Source organism: Portunus trituberculatus, chromosome 10 (assembly GCF_017591435.1).
Source record: "Portunus trituberculatus isolate SZX2019 chromosome 10, ASM1759143v1, whole genome shotgun sequence".
Lineage (NCBI taxonomy): Eukaryota > Metazoa > Arthropoda > Malacostraca > Decapoda > Portunidae > Portunus > Portunus trituberculatus.
In genome coordinates this window covers 3,605,536-3,622,177 of record NC_059264.1, presented here as the reverse complement: position 1 = coordinate 3,622,177, position 16,642 = coordinate 3,605,536, and the positions used below count along the sequence as shown (strand labels likewise).

Sequence of the window (16,642 nt, the reverse complement as noted above, 5' to 3'; positions counted from 1 at the left end):
CATTTCCTAGCTATCTATTTCCTCTTCATTTTTTGTCCCTCTACTAAATTCCACCATATCTTAACTTTATCCGAGAGACTTTAGAGTAATTCATTTCAATGATGATAAAACTGCGGCAAATCATCGCTCTCAGGAGGAGGAGGAGGAGGAGGAGGAGGAGGAGGAGGAGGAGGAGGAGGAGGAGGAGGAGGAGGAGAAGGAAGAGGAAGAAGAATGAGGAAAGGAAATAAAAGATTAAGAGGGAGATGAGAAGATGAAAGTGCCCAAGAAGAAAAAGGAGAAGAGAAGAAAAGAGAGAAAAAAAGAAAGCAGAAAAAAGGGAGAAGAAAAAGAAGAGATAATAATGATAATAATAATAATAAAAGATGAAAAAAATAAACAGGACTCTGTGTTTTTGCACCTCAGCATAACCACATAACACATTTCACCAACACAACACTCAAATAAAATTACAGAATACCATCATAATAGGTATTTTTCGGCGCAAATTGAAACAAGAAACATACAAAAACTCTCTAACTACAAACTTATTTTATTGAATATGTAAGTAAAAATATTTCTCATCAATAAAATAAAGTTAAAAGGATAAAATTGGTGAGATAAGAAATATTCATGCGTATTTTTTTGCGTAAATTCAAACGTGGCGCAGCTGATCGAGTGTCAACAAACCACGAAATGGCGGCGAGTGTCTGAGTGACGGAGTGAGGAGAGAGAATGTGTAGTGATAGAGGAGAGAAAGAGACGTGAAACAAAGCGAAATACATTAAAAAAAGAAGGGAAGCAGGAATACACGAGGAACACAGTCACAAGTATCGTATCACAGGCCACAGAAGGACAATACCACGTGAACTATTGTGAGTGGCTGTTGCGGTGTATCATTATTTCTGCGTGTATCGTGTCAATTTGATAGTGTGCATCAAAACTACTGAGTGGCTGGTTTCGGTATATTGCATAATTAGTTCTGGGTGTATCGTGTCATTTAAACAAAGTGAGCTAACTATTATATAAAGTGTGCTCCAACAATTGTGACTGTCTGGGTATATGACACCATTATCTCTGCATGTATCGTGTCAAATTTTATGAAGGGTGCACCCATTACCTACACAGGTGCTGGTGACACATCCGGCCAGGCGGCGACACACACGGAGCAGTGACACTCCCTCCGCGCAATCAGCATGGCAGGAGAGACGGTGAGTGCTGACTGCTGAGTTATCTGGGGTCTGGACACTTTTTGAGTTTAAGGCTCGTATTCTCAAACGTTTCTGTGTTTCACCTCCACTATTTCAAAAGGCTTTATATAAATTTACATGAGTTTTTTAAGGTTTTTACGGTTCTTGAGGCAGAGTGGCAAGATTTTTACATTATTAACTGGAGAAACACTCATGAAAATCTTACTAATCATTCCTGTGCCCTTGGAAAACAGTCGTGGTAACAGAGCAGAGCGTTGTTTTGATTTTTTTTTTTTTTTTTTTTTAGTTCTAGAGGCAGTGTCAAAATTTCTACTTTATTAACTATAGAAACACTCTTGAAAACCCTGCTAGTCATTTCTGTGGCCTTGAAAATAGTTGAAGTGAGAGAGCAAAGCGTTTATTAATATGGACCCAAGCTATAAAGTCTTTTTTTCACCTGCAGATCAGATGTTAATGTATGAAATGTATGATCTTTGACAGGAGCGCACCCAGATATCCTTTGCGTGTGAGTCAGCTGAGGACTTTACCAAACGCTACTATGAATATGTTGACAAGGTGTGTACATGTGTCTGTGTGTTTCCTCGTGTATGCTGTAGTCTGCTATATGATTACCACCACCACCACCATTACTGCTACTACAACTATTATAACCTACCAATACTACTACCATTGACACACCACAAATACTACTACATACTACCACCACCACCACTACTATTACTACTATTTTTACTATTACAACCATCAAACATACTACCACTATTACAACCACCACAGATGCGGCACAAGCTGTCCAAGCTGTACCTGGACGGGGGTCGGCTGGTGTGGAATGGCAACGTGGTGGAAGGCAACGCCATGATACAGAAATTCTACGAGGACCTGCCCACCAGCCTGCACATTGTTACCTGCCTTGACGCCCAGCCTGTGCGGAGTGAGTGTCTGTCTGTCATTTTCATATAGGAAGGGAAATTGGTGAAGGGCAACAAAGAATGAAAATGAAAAAATGGCCCACTTAATTGCCAGACCCCTTACAGGTCCAATATAGTCTACTAAGTCTGTCTGTGTGTATGTCTGTGCTTTTATTATATACCAGCGCTATTACTACTACTAATATTTAACCTGCTTTTTCCCACAAGTAAGCCAGTGGGTGTGTGTGTGTGTGTATATGCTATATCACAACTACCACCACTACCTGTGACCTCTGCCCTTGCCAACAGGTGAGGCGGTGGGGCAGCAGTCCACCATACAGGTCACCACGTCGGGCTTTGTGACCCTCAAGGACCGCAAGTATCCCTTCAACCAGTCGTTCTCGTCACCGTTAAGGATGACAAGTGGAAGGTGGTCACTGATGTCTTCCGCTTCCAGTCCGCTCCTGCTTAACTATGCTCTCGCTCTCTCTCATTTTATGGTTTTGTTTCTCTCTCTATTTTTCTCCTATCTTTTCCTTCTTACTCTTATTCCTGTCTTTATTTATCTCTTCCTTCCTCTCTAATTTCTCTCCTGCCTCTCTTTCCAGTTTTCTCAAACACCTTTTCTTCCTTCTATTAATCCATACTTCTATTTACCACTACTCATTCTTCCTATATCCCCCATCAAATGCTCTCTCTGCTTTGAGATGCCCTTCCCTCCCTCCATAAGGATCTTAATATATTTGTAATAAGATTTTTATATACGTAGTTTGAATACCCGAGTAAATTGATTTTTTGTATATAATGATGATGGCTGTGTCTGATTTCTTCCCTGTCTGTACTATAAACATCTGATGTGAATAGATGTTTAAGAAATGAAGAGTTTTCAAGAAGCTGAAAATAAAAAGTTGGATGAACCCCTTCAGTACTGGGACGGGTTTTTATGGGTATTAGACAGTTTTATTTACATTAGGAACGGTCTATGGAGGTCAGAAGATAAATGGTCAGATACCTACATAGGTATCTGAAGCTGTATAAAATCATCAAATAGTAAGCAGAATAGATATGAAAATGCATCATGGTACTGAAGGGATTAATAAAACTAAAAATAAATCAATGAATAAATACAGAGACAAAATGAACAAGAAAATGTTATATTGATTTAGTGGAGACATACCAAGTTACAGACAAAGTGTACCTGATAATAGGTTAATGGAGAAAAGCTCAGCATGAAATAGAAACTCACATTATAAATCAATATGTATGAATGAATAACATCACAAAGTTACACAAAATTATGCTGAATGGAGAATAAAACCATAACTAAATGAATGAACAGGAATAGAAGTAGAAGGACAATGTAAGTTGAAGAACATCAGAAAAGATAAAATCACACAAACTTGTTACAGAAAGACAAAGTTTACCAGAAAATATATTTCACAAAAGATCATCATTGTTTACATGCGCTGATGAGTTGATTGCTGCCTTCACTCTTCATTCACAATGCAATAAATCACACCGGTGAGTCACACCACTTATGTGTCAACTATGACAATGAAGGTTGTGCCACTGACGCCAGCACACCACACACCACACATCAGACATGGCCACAGCCACAGCCACACTGCCTGGCTGGGCAGGTCAGGTTAGGGTAGGCTAGATCACTGAGTCTGACCATGTCTTGTGCGTTGATCTTATAAGAACATCATATAATTTAAATGCATTTTATTTCTAAATAATTTTCTTTATTAAGTCAGGATAGAATAAATATGAAATATTTTTTTTCTTTCAAACCATTAAAACACATCTATTACTTATTCCAAATAAAGATAACTTGAAACATATTTCTGATACAAGTAACACACCAGGATTGCTCTTGCAAATCATCTTTCTTAAGTGTCTATTCACCAATCACCTTCACTCTCAACAAAACATAATAGATACTTTCTATCAATAAGTAAAACAGTAAGATCAGATTCACCAATCACCTTAAATACCTCAACAAAGCCCCCAACAACTTGCCCTCAATAAGTAAAAAAAATCAAGTTCACAGTCACCAATCACCTCAAATCTTTTAATAAGACACCAACACTCTTCCCTAAATAAGTAAATGCAAGTCCACAGTGACTCAACACTTACCAGGAAAGACACAGGGAAACTTTTGGAGGGAGAGAAGCTTGAGTAATACTGAATAGTACTACAGCTTCCCCAAACTTCAACATAAGCACATAAAACACGAGAAGTGATGAAGGCAAGGCAATACACAAAGACTGAAGGCAGGATCAAATAAACATGAGAGATTGGAACATAGTAAAGTGATAGAGGGAAGGGAATAAATGAGAACTGAAGGGAAAGACTTGGTAAACATTTGTTAAAGCAACACAAGCAAAGAATGTGTACAGGAAATAAAGGAAAAACAGCACTAGAAAAAGAAAAAGTGTAAGTCAAATGAAGAAAAGAACTAGATAAAATTACAGAAACTGAACTGGATAGACACACACACACACACACATCATATACATGCCCTGTGGGAGATGCTGAGGTATGAAAGTTAGGTGAAAACATGCCATGGTAAGAAGAGAGCATTGAGTGAGAGCATTTGTGTGTGAATAAAGGGATTTGGTAGTGTTAATCCAGGCTTGTAGGGAGATATATGGATTGATGGATGGACAGCAGCAATGATAACAGCATGCTACTGTACCAAGCCAACTTTATAATGGGTAGATGGATGGAGGGTGGCAAAAAGGCTTGTTCAATGAGACACTAAAAGTTATCAAGGAAGATTTGGGTAACCGCAAGTAAGAAGGAACTGTCCACTACCACAGTAATCTTGTATGAAAGCCACCCACCACAGCAGACTGAGGGAGTGACCAGCAGCAGCCACAGAAGTCCCATACTACAACCAAATGGTACTGTTTCAGGTCTTTCAAGGGTCAATGGATGGACAGATGAATAAAAAGTAACAACAAAATGACATTAATCCCAGTCAATCTTTTTGATGAATACATTGACGAGTTAATAGATGGAATCATTAGGTTTTTTTCAATACAAACTGATAAATTCATGCATAAATAGATTCATCTCTTTTTACAAACATAAAGATGAATTTAAAGACAAATAAATCGTTCTCTTTATGATAAGAATAAACTTTTTTCACAAGGGAGAGAAGAATAAAAAATTTTGAGAAGAGACAAACCAGCCAGCCTTTCTGATCCACAAGTAACACCTACAACTGGTAACAGCAGCACACACTGACATAAGAGTCACACCATAGCACATTCACCTCAATAAATAAGTGCAGGGAGTGACAGAGAGCCTCATCACTTCCCTGCAGGTGTGTGGAGTGAGTGTGAGGTGTGTCCAGTCTTTCTCCAACTACTTGCGTTACACAAAAACCCAATGAAGAATAAATAAATAACACTAAATGAACAATCATGATAAAAACTCACACCTAACTTCTACATACAAACACAAATATGAAAGAAATACACTTTAAAAAAAATCAGCAAATTAGAAACACCCCACATTAACCTCTACACGACACACACACACACACCAGACTTGTAAACACACACGGAAAAACGTACACACAGGAGGATGTAGGCAGGTGGACAGGTGGGTATGTACACCTATGTGCGTCAAGGCTACACACACCACAGCCCCAAGTCTGCCAGGGTCCACACACACACATGCATACACTGAGTTGCTTGCTAATACACCTTCATCTGTAACAAAATAGAAAACAGGAGACAGGGATGATGGAGGCTTCTGTCAATGGCCAATAGGAAGAATAAGCAGAGACCAAAGAGAAGAGAGGCTGATAAGGAAGTGTCTCATTTGTTCCTGTCCTTTGGCTAATTCTATTGGTTCTGTAAGGAGACTGGTGACTGAGTGGGCACTTTTTTTCTTTATATTTTTGTTGCTCAAGGCTACACACACCACAGCCCCAAATCTGCCAGGGCCCACACACACACAGAGTTGCTTGCTAATACACTTTTGGCTAATTCTATCAGCTCTATAAGGAGACTGGTGACTGAGTGGGCCTTTTTTTCTTTATATTTTCGTTGCTGTTGGCCAGCTCTCCTCTCTTACATTTAAAGAAGTTACTAGTGTGTGCTGTGGGGCCTTTGCTGTGGACCTGTATGGCCAGCTGTGTAATACCCTAAACTTCTATGCTATAGAATGATGGCCTACAGAACTGTCGTGTGTGTGTGTGTATTTACTTAGTTGTAGTTTTACAGGGCCTGGGCTTTATGCTCGTGTGGCCCCGTCTCCATATCTACACTTATCCAATTTTTCTTTAAAACTATGCACACTCGTTGCTGACACCACTTCTTCACTCAAACTGTTCCACATCTCAACACATCTTTGTGGGAAACTATATATATATTTTCTTTTGTGTGTGTGTGTGTGTATTTACCTAGTTGTAGTTTACGGGAGGAGAGCAAGCTCATATTGACCCGTCTTTATACCTTGTTTCGTCCAGCTAAGCTTTGAAACTGTGAACACTGACTGCATTTACGATGTCTATATCTAATCCATTCCAGGTGTCCACAACTCTATGAGGGAAACTGTACTTCTTAATGTCTTTTATAGACTGCACCTTCTTCAATTTCTTCCTATGTCCTCTTGTAGTCCTTGTTTCCAGGTTTAAAAAGTCACCATCCACTTTATCCAGGTTATTCACCATTTTATAAATACCAATCAAGTCTCCCCTTTCTCTCCTACTTTCAAGTGTTGGAATTTCCAGTCTTCTCAACCGCTCCTCGTAAGTCAAATCCTTCAGTTCCGGTACTAACTTGGTGGTTGCCCTTTGCACCTTTGTGTGTGTGTGTGTGCGTGTGTTGAGGGGGGCAGTTGTAGATGGGTAGATAACAAGAGGAAAAGCTTAGAAAAAAAAACAATATGAAATCAATGGTAAGCTGGATTATTCTTAGAAGACAAAATTAAGGAAAGAGAATCATACTTGAGCAAAAATATTAACTGAGAATGGATCAAAATTAAAATAAGCAATAAAAAAAAAACTTTAAAACAAGACTGTGAATAAAGAGAATCAAAATTAAGCTAATCTGAGAATGCATAATAATAACACTACTGCTACCAACTTTATACACATGAACCAACAAAGCAGTATGCAAGTATACAACACACACCATACAGCAACGCACTAACAAAGCCAAATCTGGTAACACTGTACATGATTAATATTGCAGTACAAGCAAAGAGGAGTGTTGGCCGAGTGAACACTGCACTGCAAACACTGTGCCACCGTTATCACTGTCACAACTCACAAGCAATGCCCAGGAAAGCAAGTCATAAGAAAAAAAAAAAAAATGTGAGCACGCACGCACACACACACACACACACACACACACACACACACACACACAATTTGGCATTCCATTCATTGGCACAGAAAAGAAGAAGAAAAAAAAAAAAAAAAAGGAATAAAATAAATGAGAATAAAGGAAATAAGATAAAAGAAAAACTTGATAATTTATAATGTATAAGATGACAAACTTAAATTGCACAAAATAAAGATTGAAAGAAATTAAAGACAGAAAAGAAAAAAGGTAAATGAAAACAGCAAAGGTACTTACAAGTCAGTCGAGGTCATCAGTTGTTCATTGCAGGTCAGTGAGTGAATGAGGTCATGCAAAGGTCAGTGAGGCAAAAACCAGGTCACACAGGAAGCAGGGAGCAGCGGTGCAACATTAGTGTGCCAACTATACAAACAAACAAACAAACAAATACACACACACACACACACACACACTGAAATTAATAGTTTAGATGTTTGAATACTGTTAAAATTATCTCCATCAGCTGTTATAATCATATGCAACAATTTACATAACCACCTGTGCAGAAATTAATGTGAATCTCAACACACACACACACACACACACACACTGAGAAATCAACTTACTCTAGACAACAATTACTGATCTCTTTCGCCTGTGCTATAATATAATCAAAGTAAACACACAACTATCACATCAATCACTGTGGCAAATTACTTCACGACAGACGGAGATTTGAATGTGAAAAATGTGTATCGCTAAAAGAAAAATCATCATCATCATCATTTCTCATAATCGTAGTCATTAATTAACATCTATCACCTGTGGCTATAATTATACATGTTCAATTACTCTGCATATACTTTCTGGGAAATAAGGCATGATTGGAGGAGGACAAGGAGGAGGAAAATGGAGGAACCACAGGAAGAGGAAGTATAAAATTAAGATAAGGAAAGAGAAGAAGAGAAGGAAATTAAAACAGAAGTGACAGAGAAACATGGAGGAGGAGGAGGAGGAGGAGGAGGAGGAGGAGGAGGAGGAGGCACCAGACATTTACTATAAGCCATTCTGTTGAGGAACACATCAGGAGAATAACAAGTCAATATCAAACTAAAAAGAACAAAAAAAATAAAAGGCTAGAAAACTTGCACCACATAAAAATAAAACTAATAAAACAAGAAAAAAAATCACCAGGAATGTTATGTATATTTTAAAAGTGAGCTTCTTCAATTGAAATATATAAATAATTGTAAAAAACTTGATATGCATCACTGCAACACAGACAGCACTAAAAACATTCACCTCAACTTCACCACATAAAGTCTGATATGTTACAAGTACAACCTTCATGTTAAAATGTCTACAATACTTTCCACATCCCTACTGATACTTGGCTCACAAGAATCCATACATCTTTGCGGCCCTAACAACAACAACAACAACAACTTCTTAAGAGTGAATTTGTACCCCTTATGATGCTGTTATCCACTGTTCCTTTCTGTCTGTGTCTCATATTTGCTGTTCCTTTCTGTCAGTGTCTCATATTTGCTGTTTCTGTCTGTGTCTCATATTTGCTGTTCCTTTCTGTCTGTGTCTCATATTTGCTGTTTCTGTCTGTGTCTCATATTTGCTGTTTCTGTCTGTGTCTCATATTTGCTGTTCCTTTCTGTCTGTGTCTCATATTTGCTGTTCCTTTCTGTCTGTGTCTCATATTTGCTGTTTCTGTCTGTGTCTCATATTTGCTGTTTCTGTCTGTGTCTCATATTTGCTGTTCCTTTCTGTCTGTGTCTCATATTTGCTGTTTCTGTCTGTGTCTCATATTTGCTGTTCCTTTCTGTCTGTGTCTCATATTTGCTGTTTCTGTCTGTGTCTCATATTTGCTGTTTCTGTCTGTGTCTCATATTTGCTGTTTCTGTCTGTGTCTCATATTTGCTGTTCCTTTCTGTCTGTGTCTCATATTTGCTGTTTCTGTCTGTGTCTCATATTTGCTGTTTCTGTCTGTGTCTCATATTTGCTATTTCTACCTCTGTCATGTCTCATATTTGCTGTTTGTTCCTGTATGTGTGGGATTTACAGTCTCTCCTCACTGCACCGCACTGCACTGCACTGCACACGCACACGCACCGTAATGGGGAAGACTGGCTGGGTGACCAGCAGGCGACCGAGGTGAATTACACACACACACACACACACACACACACACACACACACACACACACACACACACACACACACACACACACACTGAGACAAGGCAATGAGGTGTCAGAAGGGTGGAAAGAGATTGACTTGAGTTGAGCCTCACATCACACCTCCTGACACCTCCTGGTTTATAGGTGTTACAAATTATGAGTGTCTGGAGAGTGGAAAGGGATTTGCAGAAGTTAATCCTGTTTCTACCTCTGTCTGTGTGTCATATTGCTATTTCTTTCTCTGTCTGTGTCATAAATTTGCTGTTTCTTCCACTCTGACTCAAATATTTGCTGTTTCTAACTGTCTGTCTCATATTTACTGTTTGCTCCTGTCTGTGGGATTTAGTCTCTCCTCACTGTACACACACACACACACACACACACACACACACACACACACACACTGAGACAAGACAATGAAGTGTCAGGAGGGTGAAAAGAGGCTTATTTGTGTTCAGCTTCCCATCACACCTCCTGACACCTCCTGGCTTATAGGTGTTACAAATCATGAGTGCCTAGAATGTGGAGAGGGATTTACAGTTTATCCTCACTGCACACCCAAAAGAGTCAAGTGTCTGGAGTGCATAGAATTTGCTATTTAAAAGTCTAACCTCACTAGATATACTTCTTGACACCTCATGGTTCTATAATTCTTAATGTAAACAGAGTTGGAAGAGATCTATGTACAAGCATGACAAAATGACACAATAAGAATCATAAAATCATACTTGTAGCAAAACATTACATTAATCTCTTCAGTGAATAGTTAAAAATCAGAGTAATGTCTGAATACTACTACTATTGTACTACTGCTAATGCTATTACTATTACCACTATTACAGCTGCATTCTGTATTACTAAGTACTGCTGTGCCTAACCTTAGACTCTTGCAACACACACACACACACACAATGACATCATCCTTTCCACACAAACAGTACTGAAAAAAATTATATAAGCACAGTAAACACTCATGATGTCAAACAAATTAACACAATAATTATAAACCAATATAAAACTATCACCAACAACTAGCACAAACACTTGTATGAGCAGCAAACACCAGGGAAAATAATTATAAGTAGAACTGTAATCAATCATCACTGTTCACTGTCACCACTCCACTTAACACTCCACTCTTTCCTTACAAGTTGGACAGTTTACAGGTCTCTCCACTTTGTGCTGATGTGGACCATCTCTTCTCTAATGTCCATCCTTTTCTCTTGTCTTCTTCCATATTCAGACTCCAGATGTTCAGTGTTTGCTCTGGTCTCCTTCACACCAGTCCTTTCACCTTCAGCACTCTTCCCCCGCTGTGCCCACACCATCTCAATCTGTACATTGGCACGTCCATCACACTCCATAACTTGTGCGTCAAGCCATATGTCAGCCCAGTAAAAACCACACACACACACACTGCATCCCAGTAATCAATAGCCATCAATAGCTATGTGCTGGAAGTTAACATACAGTGCAGTTTCAATAAGGAAAAGGAAGGAATTTGCACACACACACACACTCAGTGGCAGAGCAATGTATATCTGGTTACACACACACACACACACACACACACACACACACACACACACACACACACACATGTTATGATACACCATACTTTCTCTTGTTGCTATGTTAGTTTGTTAAGTGATGGCTACATGCTGCCATTCCTGGTCTCAGTTTAGTACATAGGTATACCTCATGCCTTTCTATCTTGCTGTGTTGATCTCATGATGGCCTTTTTGTTGCAGTCCATACAGCACATCAATGTATCTATACACTCGTACTCATTTTTTCATCTCTCTCTCTCTCTCTCTCTCTCTCTCTCTATCTATCTGGCTTCTACACCTTTCTATTCTTCTTTTTCTATTCCTTAACAACTGCTAACTAAATTTCAAGCCTTTTCACAATCTTATATGATAGTAGTAACACCTGCTTACACAATCTTTTAACTTTTCCCTTTCTTGTATCAAATTGATCTATCTTTTCCTTTAAGCTTTCCTCCTTTCATTTCAAACTCCTTTATTTTGTTCCATCTTTTCTTATCTTATCTTAATACTCAAAATCTCTCTCTTATCCCCAACACACAGATAGTTAATGCACTGTCTATATCCCTATCTTATCACCTCACTGCTTGCCTTATCACATCTCAGGAATCATGTTTGTGTCATCTTGTCATATCAATACCTCACTTCACACCCTGACCCTCTTATGCTGCAGATTCATACCCAATTCTTTATCACATTCATTACTTTTGTGCTATTACTATTATCACTATTAGTTATTACTATTATTGCAACAACCCTGTGTTCTGCTCTTGTAACTGCCTGAAAAGACACACACACACACACACACACACACACACACACACACACACACACACACACACACACCTGTGCTAATAAAAGTTTCACCTGTATATGCACACCTGTACTGGCAAACTCACTCTCTCTTTCTCATACCCAATGTTTCCTAGACCTTTCTTTTCTTAAGATCTCTACAACTCTCTACACTTCACAAGCTTCCCTTCACCACTAACACTGTTCACACACCCATCCCAGCCCGGCACCACACCTCACCAGCAGCCCAGCCTAGCAACTCATACCTTCCCTACCATGGGGTTCTGAGGGGGGTGGGGGCGTGGCTGGTGGCTGTACAGGAATACGGAGACAATGACGAGAGCCGTGCCCACTGCAAACTGCACCGTCAGGACAAACCCAAGGAAGGCGGCAGAGATGATAGTGGAGAGCACGATGGCAAGGGACGTGGCAAAGCCCTTCAGGATGTTGTCGGCATACTTGACGACGAGTGCCACCAGGAGGCCGCCCAGCGCATTGAGGCACACCAGGTACCACACGAACCCATCATAGCCGTGCAGGAACCCCTTGCTCATCAGCTCCGAGCCGTCTGTGGCCAGGGCAGTGGCAGCTCCCAGGGGAAGGGACAGGAGGGAGAGCTGCACATTTCGTACCCAAACTGATATCTCGGAGCCTTTCAGAATCTTCTCAAAATATATCCCGGCAAATCCTGAGCAGCAGCAGGCGGCAATAGCAGCCACACAGCCCAGCACTCGGCTCTGACCAGCAGTGGCAGCGGTGGTGGTGCCTCCATCTGTGGCTGACAGCTGCACCAATGCCACGCCAGCCGTCAGCAGCACCAGGGCCAGCCACTGTAGTGACCGCAGCTCCCGGCGCAGCAGCAGCACAGCAAACACTGCCGTAGTAAGGATCTTCATCTGGTAGGTGACCTGTGGCACCAAACAGGTCATGGCAGATCATGGGTGAAGAAGCAACAGTAGCATGTATGGTGTCACAAGCACTACTCAGACCACAAACTGTACAGAATATCATGGCTACACACTGGGAAGAAATAAGTGATAAAGAAATGCAGCTTTCATTACAGAAGAATAAATTTGAGGTAGGATTAAGAGATGAAGGCAAACAGTCACAGAGGCAACCATATCCATGTAGCTTGGACACTACACTATATATACATACACACACACACACACACACAACAAAAAAAAAAAAAAAAAAAAACACACACACACACACACACCTGGTAAGTAGCAGCATCCAGATTTGAGGCGGACACGTAGAGAAGGTTATTCTGCACAAGGTAGATGAAGGACGGCACGCTGACCTTAAGTGTATCCATCTTCTGCTGCCAGATGTGTGTGTGCAGCGTCATGAACCAGTGCTGTGGGACAACGCCGGGAGGAAGTGTCAGATGCTGTAGTTACTTGGTTTTTTAATTATGGTAGATTGCTCTGTTAGTGTTCTGATGGCTGTGGTTAGTTAGTTAAATTAGATTAGCTGATGAATATTCTTGATGCCACAAATTACTAGAGAACAGCATAAAATTGTGATGAGTTAGTTCAGTTAGTTTAGAAGAGTATTTTTGATGACCACTCCCAGTCTGGTCCTAAGGTTGAGGAATGATACAGAGGTGAGGTTAGCTGGACAAGGTTAGTTTATTAGGAGTATTGATGTCTACAAATTAAGATATAGTACAGATAGGATATTACTTAGTCAAGCTAGGTCAGTTCATCAGTGTTTTGATATCTAAAGCAAATTGAAAGGTTATATTACAGCAGAGAGACATTGTAGTGGCAGGGCAGTCAAAGCTAACCTACACTCACTCTCTGCCTCATCTTAGCCTGATCACCACCACCATAACAGCACACTATATTTTTACCTCAATAAACCAAGGAAGAAACAGTGACACTTAACTAATACTTATTCGATCACTTACTTTGTACACCATCATCACCATGACCACCAGAGGAAACTAACCTGCAAAGACCCCTCCTGCTTATACACCAGCAGTAGTGACGCCAGCAGCTTCACCACCTCCGCCATCACCACCGCTGCACCATTACCATCACCATCACCACAAGCACAAAAAGAGAAGTCATGCTAGATCATTATTCACTAAATTTTCCTTTTCTCATCATTATATTTGAATATATTATCACCATTATTATCTTTATTATTATCAACATCATTATTCTTATCCCAGCCTCTCAAATTCTCTCTCCCTGTCTCCACATCCTCTCACAGCCTCCACCTCCACTCACAGCCTCTTTTCAGTCTCCACCTCCTTCCACAGTCTCTCTCCAGCCCCAACCTCCTCTCACAGTCTCTCTCCAGCCCTCACCTCCTCTCACAGCCTCTCCCTACTATCTACCTTCTCTCCCAAGCACTTCTTCATCCTCCATCCTCTCTCTTTAGACTCTCCCTCTTCTCACTACCAATCCTCAGCCTCAACCTTTCTTCTATCTCCCTTCACTGTCCTTCCCAACCCTCAACACACCCACCAGAGGATGCAATGAACATCTCCCCCGATCTGGTGCGGGCGTAACGCATGCTGAGCGCCACGGCTGAGTTCTGCACCGTCAGCGTCACCAAGCTGACGTACTTCATGGCGTTGGCCTGGGCTGCGGGTGATGAATGTTTGTGTTATCAGTGCGTGTTGTTGTTGCAGTAACAGTGGTGGCAGTATTTGTAGTATTTGGGAAAAAATTGGATGAGAATTATTCTTATCTTTAGTAGTAGTAGTAGTAGTAATAGTAATAAAAGTGACTGAAATCATAATATTCTACTAACTTCAATGAACTTAATACCATAATTATTACTACTCTCATTATAATTACTACCACTACCACTAGTACCCTATAGCCATTACTACTATAAGGTACAAATGAACTACAATACCATCATGATCACACCCTTCACCACATTTATAAATACTGCACTTCAACACCATTATCATTACATACTTCCATTCCCTCACTGTAGTACACAGCAATATCATCTTTATTATTCATTGTATTACACCTGCCACATCTTGATTTATACACATAACACACCACTATCATCAATAGTACCTATTACTTTAGTCACCCAAAGCAGCAATATCTCCTGGATCCCTCATTGCATTACACCTGCCAGCCACCTTTTCATTACAGTATGTAGGCACCTGTCCATTCCTTGCCTATATGAGGCCCCCGACCGGTGGTGACAGGTAACACTGGGGTCATCAGGTGTGACCAGAGAACACCTCATCCGTATCTCATTTGCCCGCCTGTACTGTACCTAAGAGCCACCCCACTACCTATAGCTACATACAGTGTACAAATGCCCCGATCACTACACATGTATATTCAAATAAATACCAATGTCGAGATAGAGAGGTAATAAATAAATAAACTGGATGTATATTGCAATGCATTCAATAAGTATGTATGTAATGGTGTTCGGTATGACAATGAAATATGAGCTATTGTCACGGCATCCAATGGAACACACACACACAATTTCAGCATACGTGGCGGTAGAGCTCACATGTATCTCTCACTCCTCCACCACCAGCAACACACTTACTTGTCTTCTCTATTCCCATGATGGCAACGTCACTCAGGCTGCGTTAGATCAAGAAAGCACTGCTCAATTCCCCGGCGCCTTGGTAATAGAAGCAAAAAGGGATAACAGGAGCCACTCCCACTCCCACGCCGCCGCTGTCAGAATGGGACAGTGGACACACACTTGCCCTGAGGCTGTCCGCTAGTCGTCGCCACTGCCACCCTGCCACTGAACCCATCTAGATGCCGCAGTCCATCATTGGCACTAACTTCCCATACTTACTGGATAGTGAGAAATATAGGTCAGAGGAAATATTCAATGTTATACCCCTGAAAACAATGGAAACGCGAAATTAATAAGAGAAACAGATCTGTCCTCCTCAAGCTCTCGCCGCTGCCACTGACCCCGACTTAGATGCTGCACTTCACCCTAGCCACTAATTTCTTACACCCACTACATGGTGAAAAATACGACAAATGGGATAAATTCAATAATATGCACCTGGATAAGAACATGATAAGGCAAAATTAAGCAGAGGGACAGACTCGTTCCTTAAATCCATGTATTCCCTGCTGGCCAATGACCCCGCCGGATGCCGCACTCCACTCGCCACTAATTTCCCCACATTTACAGTATTTGATGATTAAATATATAGGAGATAGAATTTGTATACGTAAGGGAGTTGTTCTTAACCTTTTCAAAGTGCACACCCCTTTCAAATGAAGTCATTTCTTGCACCATTGTTGGGAAAATTTCTGCATGAAGTACCTACGGTTTATTTCCCAATCTTCAGACTTTTCTTCTCTATTTTATTTTGTTTCGTGAACCACTTCAATATGAAATTATCTGCTTACTGTTGCACTTGATATTAGAAAACAGTACCAGGATTTACCTAAGGTTCTCTCTCTCTCTCTCTCTCTCTCTGAGTCAACATTTGCTGTGAGTTCGACCTTCCTCTCCTGATTGAGAGGAAACACTATAATGTTGTATAGTTTACCGTCAAGTGCCTCCACTTTTCCCATCTCTCCCTTCATTATTCACAAATCATAAGGAATTTCCTTCAGCCTCGTCCTCACATGATCACAATCAACATATCCCTCGCCTACAGACTGATTAATAAAGTACAGCCGCGACGGCAGAGTGGCGCGCGCTCTTATAAACTATCTTATCTGGAATGCAATGTTT

The 16,642-nt window shown here is 40.5% G+C and overlaps 3 protein-coding genes across 5 annotated transcripts in view; 1 reads left to right on the top strand and 2 right to left on the bottom strand.

Annotated features, from left to right (window-relative positions):
* Positions 1 to 655: 655 nt before the first annotated feature.
* Positions 656 to 2,909, top strand: LOC123501930 (NTF2-related export protein 2-like). Its single transcript, XM_045251027.1, is given in 6 exon segments — positions 656 to 854; positions 1,108 to 1,190; positions 1,671 to 1,745; positions 1,968 to 2,121; positions 2,408 to 2,497; positions 2,500 to 2,909. Coding segments are annotated over 5 exon segments (405 nt in total). The 5' UTR covers positions 656 to 854; positions 1,108 to 1,175; the 3' UTR covers positions 2,571 to 2,909.
* A 608-nt stretch (positions 2,910 to 3,517) lies between these two features.
* Positions 3,518 to 15,791, bottom strand: LOC123501929 (UDP-galactose translocator-like). 3 transcript variants are annotated; one of them, XM_045251023.1, is made up of 6 exons: positions 15,479 to 15,791; positions 14,413 to 14,532; positions 13,889 to 13,962; positions 13,152 to 13,292; positions 12,199 to 12,840; positions 3,518 to 5,823 (listed from the first exon to the last, which is right to left on the bottom strand). In XM_045251023.1, exons 1-6 carry the CDS (start codon positions 15,495 to 15,497, stop codon positions 5,809 to 5,811), a joined length of 1,011 nt encoding a protein of 336 aa, XP_045106958.1. In that variant the 5' UTR covers positions 15,498 to 15,791; the 3' UTR covers positions 3,518 to 5,808. The 3 variants fall into 3 exon arrangements, with proteins under 3 accessions (XP_045106958.1, XP_045106961.1, XP_045106960.1); XM_045251026.1 differs by having other exon boundaries at positions 3,518 to 5,820; positions 12,208 to 12,840; XM_045251025.1 differs by having other exon boundaries at positions 12,208 to 12,840; positions 15,479 to 15,790.
* Positions 9,759 to 16,642, bottom strand: part of LOC123501926 (eukaryotic translation initiation factor 4E-binding protein Mextli-like) — a 37,394-nt gene continuing 30,510 nt past the window's right edge. Inside the window, exon 17 of the mRNA XM_045251016.1 lies at positions 9,759 to 11,986. The gene's annotated coding sequence lies outside the window, so the exon portion shown is untranslated. The remainder of the gene's footprint in view (positions 11,987 to 16,642) is intronic.